This window comes from Nicotiana tabacum, chromosome 17 (genome assembly GCF_000715075.1).
Source record: "Nicotiana tabacum cultivar K326 chromosome 17, ASM71507v2, whole genome shotgun sequence".
Classification (NCBI taxonomy): domain Eukaryota; kingdom Viridiplantae; phylum Streptophyta; class Magnoliopsida; order Solanales; family Solanaceae; genus Nicotiana; species Nicotiana tabacum.
The window spans coordinates 140,289,919-140,301,882 of NC_134096.1; the positions used below are offsets into that span (position 1 = coordinate 140,289,919).

Genomic DNA, 11,964 nt, shown 5'->3' on the forward strand with positions numbered 1-11,964 from the left:
CTTGTAATTGATACATTTTGGCTCATTGTTCAAGTGGAGTTGGAGTTGAAAATCCTACGTGGTAGGTCGTGGTTTTTGGATATTTTGAGCCAGGTGATTTTTCACGTAAAATCGTTGTGTTCATTTTATTGCTTATTTACTTTACGCTTAAGGAATACAGTAAAGAACCAAGTTTTTTAGTAATCAATACGGACACTCAAACTAACGGGATAACTTGTTTCCCAATCAAACGGCCCAAGTGTGAAAGTCTTGCTCAGCATAAAATTAGTAATCCAAAAGTTTACGTTCTCTGCTTTCATTGACCATAAATGCAAGTTTTACATTTGTGATGACTGCTAATATACCAGAAAAAAGAAGTTGGTTCATTGCGTCAGCAGTACATGATTAGTAGATGGGATGAGTTTATTTCACGTTTAGTTGTGATAAAATCGTGGTATAACTAATCCCAGGATAGTAGTGTTTCTTTATCCCTATGGAAGGATGGGATAACTAATCATGGAATAATTAATCGTGGAATGAATTGTTTCCCAATCAAGTGGCCCCTAAGGCCATCTCCAACCCTTGCCTCCATTTTCTCCTCCAAAATGGAGTAAATTTACTCCGACCATTACTCAATTTTTTACTCCAAAGAAGAATATTTCATTTTATATTCTTCTCTCTTCAATATTATATTATTATTTTTATTTAAATTTTATTTTTTTATTTCTATTAAATAAATTCTATTTTTTTTTCTTTTTTACATATTCATCACATATAATTTAATATAAAATTATTTTATACCATAAATTTTTAAATAATATAATTTGTAAGCAAATATTATAGATTATATATATTAACGGATAATTCAAATAAAATTGAAATCATTGAGATACAAGATAATTAAATACATATTACATTATGGTAAAATTCATATTAAATATTACATAAATATTCAACTTCCATCTCTAGTATGCTCCCATAAATGATCTATTAATGAATTACGAAATGCAAAATGAGCATCTTTGTCCTTAATTTTTTTGTGTCGAGCTAAAAATTGCTCAAATCGGTGATTTTCATCTACTACCATTTCTACCGTTGGAGGTGGACGTTCCCAATCATCTTTAATTGGTGCATTAAGATCATGTTCATCCTCTATTATCATGTTGTTTAGTATAATACATGCAGTTATTATATCATGTAACACTTATTTTCTCCAAAAGCGTGATGGTCCTGCAACAATTGCGATTCAAGCTTGCAAAACTCCGAATGCACGTTCAACATCTTTTCGACATGATTCTTGTTTCATTGCGAAATATTTCTTCTGTGGCGAACGTGGGTCACGATTAACTTACAATTTTACATAAAAATAATAAATTTATGAAAATTAATTTATCAAAATTATACACCAAAGTTAAGATGTAAAATTAATATTATAAAGATATTACATAAGCATAATTAGGTATATATAAAGAGATAAATAAAAAGAGTTAAATAATAAAAATAATAATAAAATAAGAATGAATAGTAACGGAGGAGATGAATAGTATCAATCCATATTTGAGGTAACACTATTCATCCCCATTTTGGGGGCAAAAATGAGGGAGCATATTCAGAAAATAGGGGAGGGTTGGAGATGGCCTAAGTGTGAATGTCTTGCTCAGCTTAAAATTAGTGAATTTTTGTTTCCGCTGTTTAATTTGATGGAATTGGTTTTTTTATTTATTGATATAATTGGATGTCACGTTGATACTAACTGATCTGTTACCTTCGAATTCGTATCTTGGCTTGTTTGTTGATACTGATCTCATATTAATAATGAAAAATTAGCTAACTAACGAGAAAAATTCGTTTCTGTATTAACAGCATTATTATCTTGTCTACTGTCAATTAATCGAAAAGAGCTGTACCTTTAAATTGTAAATTACCATGCTCTGTTATTTCTGAATGTATTATTTGCTATCTAAACAGATAAAATTGGATTTCTAATGTTGGTGCTTGATTGCTGATCACAACAAGAACTTCGCTCTTTAGCACTAATACAACCAAATAATGCTTGAAATTTTATAAGCCACAGAAATTGAGATCAGAAAGCAGAAGTAAATCGAGGCCCAGCAAAGATGATTATCACTACTTAATTAAGATGATTAACACTTGTTAATTAAGTGCTACCCTAATGCTGGGTAGATACAGCATTATTAATGATGAGAGACTAGCTGTTCAAATGCTGGAGTTGCTGTGAAAGGAGCTCAAAGTTTTGGCAGCTTGAGCTCGCAGAAGTTGCTGGTAATAGAGAGCAGCAGCCAATGCTCCCAGAAAGGGTCCAACCCAGAAGATCCACTATGAAAACAGATAAGGGAAATATTATGAGACTAATTAACTTTAAAAGACAGTTCGAATTAGAACTATATAAATACTTACATGGTCATTCCAAGCTGTGGTATGGTTGTAAATGACAGCAGCTCCAAAACTCCTAGCAGGATTGATCCCAGTTCCTGTGATGGGAATAGTGGCCAAATGAACCATAAACACCGCGAATCCAATTGGCAATGGTGCTAATACCTGTGGAGAAAGAAGGTAACGAATAGCAAAATCATAGTATAACACTAAAATCTTCATCTTTAATTTATGATTTAGACATGCATTTGTTACTCGCTGCAGTCCACAGAGACTATAATCTCTTGTTTAGGTGGAGTTTATCTTTGACAGAGACTTTAAATATTCTTTTTTTTGTTGTCAAAAAGTATGATGTATTTACTGATTTCTATAGCACTAGTTTACGAGCATCGGCACCCTCAAGTGCACACTAACAGATTAAAATTTGAGACCTTAGTAACCAGGAGGCTAAGGCACCTAGCGGTGTGGCCTATAGTGTGGTCAATAAAGTGATCGGTACAATCCCTGGAGATCAGAAGGATTCATCGGTAAAGAGCTTTTATCATTGAAGTTCAAAGGGTGTAACCTTATTCGTACCTCCGATATGCACTCCAAATCTCTATGTTATTGAACTAATTATCCATATGAATCCCGTAATTAAGACGCTTTCTCTAGGTTAACTAAAGACTTAGTAGTATTAGATAAAATTGTATATATGAAATGTGCAAAGCAATCAAACAACTTTCTCAAATAAAAGATAGTGAATATTATTTTGTAAAATTAAGGACGAAGAGGACTTACGGGGACGTGGGAATCACGTGAATTGCGTTTGGGGTCGGTGGCGGAGAAGACGGTATAGACAAGAACAAAAGTGCCAATGATCTCAGCACCCAATGCTGCGCCAGTTGAGTAGCCAACTGCAACGGTATTAGCACCGCCGCCATGCGTGTTATAGTCATGCTTCATAAACCCTTTCACTAAGCCAACGCCGCAAATGGCTCCTAAGCATTGCGCCACCATATACGCCACCGCTCTCAGTAATGAAACCTTCCTTGCCAGTAATAGCCCAAATGTTACTGCTGGGTTTATATGCCCACCTATACACATTCGTTAACCCCGAAAAAGAAATTTCATGATTGCCGTCATAATTTGTTTTTATCATGTTTAATTACTTTATGGTTAAAGCGTACTTGTCATTTAATTGAAACAATTCTTTTGTTAGTATCCTATTCAACTTTAGTTGGGGCATGAGTATTTTCATATTATCTGTGTACTTTAGTAAGTGCCTTGTATTAAATTCAAGACAAAATTATTTGATGGACTGAGAGAGAGGAGGGTGCGGGAAAGACAAATAAGAAGATTGTCTTTTCTTTTCCTTCTTACGTATCTTTTTCCTCTCCAAAATTATAAGTTAGCGTTTTTAATCTGTGACTTGCTAACTTTGCCTGAAAACCAAAAAAAAACTTCTCATCCTTATCTCTATTATTCTGCAACATGCAAAGCAATGGAAATTTTGACAAAAAGTATGAAAATATTGAACTTGAACTTACCACAAGGCACAAGACACCTTCTTTAAAGTTCAAGCCTCTAAACTTACAATTCCGTGGTTAAAAGTTTGAACAATAATGTTGTTTCAACTTTCAAAGGCAGATGCATCCTCCTACTGGAGGTTCATTCAACACCACTTTGTGGAAAAAGATTCAAAATAATATATGTTAATTATATTTTTTGAAAGATATAATATCTATATTTATGATAGATCGACACAATTTGAAAGTAATATAAATTAGTACTATCAATTTAAACCTCTATAACTCCAGAAGTTAATTATAACTTCACACATATAATAAGTTGAATTGTAATAAGGCGGACACTACTTGGGTATACGTAGAATAGTGCATACGCTTAACGGAAAAATATCAAGAAGAACTGAGTACCAGAGATGCCAGCAGTACAGTAGACAAGAACAAAAATCATGCCACCAAAAGCCCATGAAATACCAAGAAGTCCAACGCCGTCGCAGGGACCAACTTGCTTCTTGTGGCCAATAACGGTAGCGACGCTAACGTAGAGGAAAAGAAAGGTGGCAACAAATTCAGCAATGAGGGCTCTGTAAAAAGACCATTTCTTCAGCTCCGCCGTATCAAACAGCGGAGCTGCTGGCGGATCCACATAGTCTCTCGCCATGTGTCTTCCTATTTTTCCCTTCTTAATTATTTAGATGTTGGAAAAGAGAATTGTGAAGAGGATATATATAAGAATAGATGGCAGCAAAGAAAATGAAAGCTACCAGAGGTGTGTGGATTACAAGCTATAAAGGAGTGAATAAATTGATACAGAAAAAAGTGAACAACACATGTATCCACATCGGGATATTATGGCAACGTGATTATTTACGTAAGCTCCAAAAGTTTTTCAGTGTGACGTTAACTTGTATCTGAATGACCCTGCAATAACATGGATATACGGCTCCAGATCCTATGATTTGTCTATGATCGTTTCATTTGTTAATTACTAATTATACTTTCCTTAGCTTTATTTGTACATTATCAATATTTGAGCTCTTCTTGAACCAGCTAGGGCAACTATATATGGACCGTATATAACCAAGAGAGATTAGGGCATCTGACATCCTACCTCTATATATGTATCCTATATGATTGTCACAACTCATCAAAATGATTTTTGACGGAAAGTCTTAGAGGCATTCTCTTGTCTTTGATATATACTACAGAATAATTTACAACATAAAACCTCCTGATCATGCAATTTCTGATAAGTGTCTAAATAATTGATCAAGTTGACTATGTCAATTAGCAAAAGGTAACAAACAAATAGGAAAAGGATGGAAAATCTAAAATATGAGAAAAATTTATCATACACTTGATAAAATATGAATTATTACTCCTTAATTACGTAAGGGGAGATTGCAGAGTACATAAATTTATTACTAAGATGTTATGCACATCTGAATAGTAACGTTGCTCTTTGGCTAAATTAATTGTTCTCTCCTCATTTCCTGCTCGCGTAAACTAGGGTGGTTAAGAAAGTAACATTTGCACCAAGCAAGCAGTGACTACAATTGTAAGTATTTACCATTCTTTTCGGAGAAGAGTTTTTCCGGAAGGAAATTTTATCACTTATAGGAAAAGTTTACACCCTATTTATTATAAATCAAAATGCTTTTAAAATATTATTTTCTATACCTATCTTTTATTTTTTACAGCAAAATAGGTATTTATAGTATACTATACCATTAAGGCATTAAATACGCTATGTACCATTTTTCTCTTTCATTCTTTCAGTTATTTTCTCCCAAAATCACAGCAAAATATTTCTTCTTTCTCTCTCCACGATCTCTCTCTCGCAGTCACAACAAGATTGTATTCGCGATTTTTAAAGCACGATTCTCTCTCACTTTCAACGTTTTTGCTCCAAAAATTCGTGGTAAGTGTTAAAGTTTTTGGGGTTTTGGTCTGTTCAAGCTTCTTCTTTTTCTCTTCACTTTTTTTTAAAATCTTCACCATTGTTAGGTTTTCGGTAGAAAACTTCAGATTTCCTCTTCAATGACTAACTCAACAACTTTGAAACAAGAGGACCACTGCGGCTTTATTCTATACCGGATATTACAATGGATTCCTCTACACGGATACTGTAATATTTTTTACACCGGAGAAAATTCGAGGGGTTTTTGTTCGTCTACATTTTTAGTTTTAATATAATGTATACAATATTTTACTTGGCCGAAAAACGCCATCTCCGGCGAACTTTCTTCTCTTCTTTGCTATTTAGTCACATACAATGATATAAATACATTGTATTATGTACAAATTCACTCAAATACATTATATTTTTGCATAAATATATTTTTTTCTTGTATTTATGTATTTCTAAGGTTTGTATTTTTTCAATACAGCTGAATACATCTGTATTCATGCATGAATACAATATATAAATATTGAAATACACTAAATACAAACATTAAAATAGAACAAAATATAAACAGTGAATACATTTAATTTTAAAATACAGTGAATACAAATAGAAATACAGTGAATACAACCAATGAAATATACTGAATACATCGATAATAACATGTATTAGGAATAACTAAAATACTGTTAATACAAATACATTTGAATACATTGTATATAAAATAGAGAATATAGTAAATACAAATATTGAATCTAATGAATGCAACAGTAAAATAAATAAATTAAAACACACTAAATACAAAAGTTATATACAACTGAAAAATTATTCTAATTAATTAGGTTGATAATGAGGCATGTTAGAATTAATTTTATTGAGTTATATTAGGAGTGTATCACGCTAATTGATATTATTTCTGTTATTAGATAGCTGGACATACCTATTTTTAAGGTGATTGTCGTTACTGTATTCATGAATACATGGTGCGAATACATGTGAATAAATGCGCGTACAGCTGGACTGCCCTGAGTTTAGGCCCTTTTATTGTTGTATTCATGAATACAGTATCGCGAATACATGTGAATACATGCGCGTACAGCTGGACTGCACTGATTTTAGGCGCTTTTTGTTGTTGTATTCATGAATACATGGCGCGAATACATGCGCGTATTGCTGGATTGCCCTGATTTTTAGGCACTTTTTGCTGTCTGTATTCATGAATACAGCAGCGCGAATACACTACTGTAATAACTTAATAGTAACTATAGAAAGTTAATAGTTACTAATCAACAGTGATTTCTAAAAATTTCTCATATTTATATTTAAAAGACACAATTTCAAAAAAAAATATTAAATTGCGAAGTCTGCGTCTAAAAATTCAATTGAGCTTTGAATTTTCAACGTACAACAGATTTGCATATTTTATGTGGGCTAATAAAGTGTTAGCAAGCTAGCTGAAAGAAGTCTAGTCTTACCTACATTATTAGTAGCTACCCCTAGAGAGTACAATTAGCAAATTGGGCCGAGCTAAAGATGAATTTTCAGGCCTTATCCTGGTTCATAGTCCTGTCAGTGGCAACTCTACCCGAGAATCCATCTTTATCTCTTTATTATTGCTGTCTTGATCCCTAAACTACCTACTATTGTTTTACCTAGCATTTGAACATAGAATTAATTGAAATTTAAAAATAAAAAAAATAAAAAAAATTAAAAGTTGAAGTTATGTGTAGATATATATTTTATTTGAAAAAAAGTTAAAATTTTATAAGTGAAAGAAAAAATTTCACTTAAAAACTGTCCTAAATCAGTTTTTGAAAACTTAAAATTTTTTAATTGTTTTCCCACATATTTCATAAACAAATAATGTTTTTAAAAAAAACTTTTTTGAACAACTGAAACCAAAATCTATAGTCAAAAGGGAGCAGTGTTAACAAATTATTCAAGTTTATCTCAATGAATTTAACTTATCGACATTAAGAGCGTACCAGTGTAAAAGTTATTTTATATTGTTAGTGTATACCGTATAGATATTAAACTTTATGTGAATTTAATAGTGAATATCTCTATGAATTCGGAGCCAGAGAGGATGAACACACACATACTTCTTCCTTCTCAACCCCATTTTTCTGTAAAGGAACTATCTTCTTCCTATATCCGCTTAAGACTGTCAATTTGAGTGATCCTCTAATATTAATTGTACATCAGTAGTAACCCGTCTTTAGAATAAACATAAGCTTAGACACTTATTCAATGGATTTAACTGCTGTAGATATTTAGATTTATCGATAATAACCCATGAAAATAGATTAAGACTTCCTTCTTTCGAGACAGTACATGTGCCTTTTCATAAAACAGACAAAAAAATTAAAATAAATAGACAAATATTACACAAAGCAAAAAACAAAAGAAGAGGAGAAAAAATCATGATACAAGTGAACAACGAATAGAGTAGTTTCAATTTTGAGTCTCTGGTTGATAGATTAATAGACATGGGCCTTTTGGTAATACTTATATGAATGGCTTAATTAGATGAAGCTAAATTTAGTTCAAGGGGATCATTACATCCTATAAAGTGAAATTTAAGCTTTTGTTTGCTGTATCTCGAAAGACGTCTAAAAAGAAGACATCAAAATATTCCAATAGAGATACTTCTAGATAGGCTGCTTTTTACTAGTAAAGGATACCAAAATTGTTCAATTTATAATGTACAACTGACGTAGAGGATAAATCAAAATAATTCACTAGAGATACTTCAATATAGGCTGCTTTTAACAAGTAATTAAATTAAAGGATACTATAATTGCTCAATGTAAAACTAACATATCTGTTGTACCTGATCTCACCATCTTTGTCGCCTGTTGGTATATATAAACATGCATTGAGAACAGGCTTTTACCTGGCTTTTGTTTTTAATACTAGTCTTAAATATAGATTAGTTCGGAGAAGTAACATGATGAGTTAAAAGAGCCTTTAATCTCTACATATATAGCTAACCTATTTTCTATTTATTTGTTTTAACAGAGTGTTAACGGATAGTTCTGAACCGTACCTAAGCTTTTCTCTTTAATGCTTTTCCGAGGTGAAAGCCAAAAATTTAAAGAAAAGGGTCATGACCTGTTTGGCCAAATTGCAAAAATCAACTTAGTTTGAGAAGTGTTTTTTTCCTCAAAAATATCTTTCTTAAAAGTATAGTTTGTGTTTGATTAATTTATTTAAAAAATATTTTTAAGCAATAATTAGTGTTTGACCAAACTTTTAAAAATTATTTTTAAATATATTTTTCTCAAAAATATTTTTCAAGAAAAAATTTTTGGGGAAAAACTATTTTTTTTTTTGTATTCCAAAACTGTTTCTGAAGAGACACTTTTCTTTTTTTTTAATTGGAGAAGCTTGGGCTATTAGTCCCATTAGAATCTGAAAGATTTCTGTCGAGAGATCTTCCCTTCCTTCAATGTTGAGGAGTTGGTGCCCAAAATCCAAGAGTCACAAAGCAGTCCTGCCCATCCATGTAATACCCAATGGAATAAACACTTGTATCTGACACAACCGAACCCCTCCCCCCAGGCCCCACCATAATTGTAGTCATGTATGTTTCCAGAAAATAACAGGCAAAGGCCCAAATATACCTTTCTATTTTCAAAAATGATCTAACAATACCCCTCGTTATACTATTGGGTTATTTATACCCCTACAGTAATACTTTGGATTCAAATATACCCCTCATTTAAATGGAGGGACACGTGTCATCGTCATGTTGGTCAATTTTAAATATCTCCTAATTAATTAAAAAGACCTATTATCCATACCCGAAAAATAATTTTTTTTTTTCTTGTAAAAACTGGAACAAACTAAAAAAACCTTTTTACTAAAAACTGAAAAAAACGAAAAAAAAAAATTCAGTTTTTACAAAAAACTGCTTTAAAAAAACTGAAAAATATTTTCTAAAATAATATTTTTGTAAAAACTGAAAAAAAAAAACTGAAAAGCAATTCTCTAAAGGAATTAAAAACTGAAAAAAACTGAAATATTTTTAACTAAAAACTGAAAAAAAAAATATTTATTTTTTCAGTTTTTACAAAAATACTGCTTTAGAAATTTGCTTTTTAGTTTTTTTTCAGTTTTTACAAAAATATAGTTTTAGAAAATATTTTCCAGCTTTTTTTAAAGCAGATTTTTTGTAAAAACTGGAAAAAAAATATTTTTGTTTTTTCAGTTTTTATTAAAAAAATTCAGTTTTTACAAAAAAGATTGCTTTAGAAAATTGATTTTCAGTTTCTTCTTTTTTTCAGTTTTTTCAAAAATATTATTTTAGAAAATATTTTTCAGTTTTTTCTAAAGCAGGTTTTTTGTAAAAACTGAAAAAAAAAATATATTCGTTTTTTTCAGTTTTTAGTAAAAATAATTTCAGTTTTTTCCAGTTTTTACAAAAAAAAAATTACTTTAAAAAATTACTTTTCGGGTATGATTAATGACTTTTTAATTAATTAGAAGATATTTAGAATTGACCAACAGGATGATGACACGTATCCCTCCGTTTAAATTAAGGGTATATTTGAACCCAAAGTATGACTGCATGGGTATAGATAACCCAATAGTATAACGAGGGGTATTCTTAGACCATTTTCAAAAGTAGTAGGGTATATTTGGCCATTTGCCGAAAAATAAATTTATTGAGTGGATTTTCTTTTATTTTTTTTTTGGAATAAGGAATCCTTCAGAATATAAAAGAATATGAAGACTCTATACAGTATTCAAGTACACATTCAACCCTCAGTGATAAGTCACTCATAATATGTGTTATTCATGCAAGCCGGCGAGATATTAAAAAGAATTCGCACAAGGCAGCAAGCTTGCTTACAAGGATGAATAGCCACAAATAGCGATTTTTGAATTTCACATTCTAAGTTCCTACCTAGCACTTGGCTATTTTTCTTTCTACATATAGATATATATACGGTATATGGGTATTGACTTCAACCACCCTTTTAGCTTCCTGAAAATAGGGTCCATCCGGGAGGTTTGGTATCCGGATTGGTTAGCAAACTTAGTAGTAGTAGTCCCTAAAAAGGTGAATAAATTAAGAATCTGTGTAGACTATAAAGAGTTGAACAAGGCATGCCCCAAGGACTCTTTCCCTCTACCAAACAACAATTGCATGATCAATGCAACGGCCGATCACGAGATCCTCAGTTTTCTCGACGCCTATTTTGGGTACAACCAAATTCGGATGGACCCGGACGATCAGGAAAAAATGTCCTTCATCACCAAATACGGTACCTACTGCTATAACGTGATATCATTCGGACTAAAAATCGTCGGTGTCACTTACCAAGGTCTAGTAAATCGGATGTTCGGAGAGCAAATAGGAAAATCAATGGAGGTTTACATTAACGATATGTTGGTTAAGCCCCTGTGAGTAGAGGACCATTTGAAACATTTGCAGGAAACCTTCAACATATTGAAGAAATACAATATGAAGCTGAACTCGGAGAAATGCGCATTCGGAGTCAGGTATAGGAAATTCCTTGGATTCATGGTGTCCAACCAGGGAATCGAGATTAATCCCGATAAGATTAAGGCCATCGATGACAAAACCGTTGTGAATAATGTCAAGGCCGTTCAAAGGTTAACCGGGCGCATAGCCGCTTTGGGTCGATTCATCTCAAGGTCCTCTTACAAGAGCCATCGGTTCTTTTCACTATTAAAGAAGAAGAAGAAGAAGAAGAACTTCTCATGGACCCCGGAGTGCCAGCAAGCCCTAGAGGAACTCAAGCGGTACCTCTCAAGCCCACATTTGCTTTATACTCCGAAGCCAGATAAACAGTTGTACTTGTACTTAGCTGTATCCGAGGTAGTAGTAAGTGGAGTCCTAGTCCGGGAAGAGGAAGGTATGTAATTTTCTATCTATTATGTTAACAGAACTCTAGGCGAGGCCGAAACTAGGTATCCTCACCTAGAAAAATTGGCACTCGCTTTGCTAGCGCCTCTAGGAAGCTAAAATCGTATTTTCAATGCCATCATGTATGTGTTGTGACTACTTACCCCTTAAGAAACATAATGCATAAGCCCGAGCTCTCGGGACGATTGGCCACATGGGCCGTGGAGATCAGCGGGTACGACATCGAATATCGACCCCAAACCGCTATCGAGTCTCATATTTTGGCGGACTTCGTGGCCGAC

At 32.7% G+C, this 11,964-nt stretch overlaps 1 protein-coding gene across 1 annotated transcript; it reads right to left on the bottom strand.

The window, feature by feature from the left end:
- Nucleotides 1–2,016: 2,016 nt before the first annotated feature.
- On the bottom strand, nt 2,017–4,573 carry LOC107797946 (aquaporin PIP2-7-like). Its single transcript, XM_016620869.2, has 4 exons — nt 4,290–4,573; nt 3,154–3,449; nt 2,398–2,538; nt 2,017–2,316 (listed from the first exon to the last, which is right to left on the bottom strand). The coding sequence occupies exons 1-4, from the start codon at nt 4,537–4,539 to the stop codon at nt 2,197–2,199; spliced, it is 807 nt and encodes a 268-aa protein (XP_016476355.1). The 5' UTR covers nt 4,540–4,573; the 3' UTR covers nt 2,017–2,196.
- Nucleotides 4,574–11,964: the final 7,391 nt, after the last annotated feature.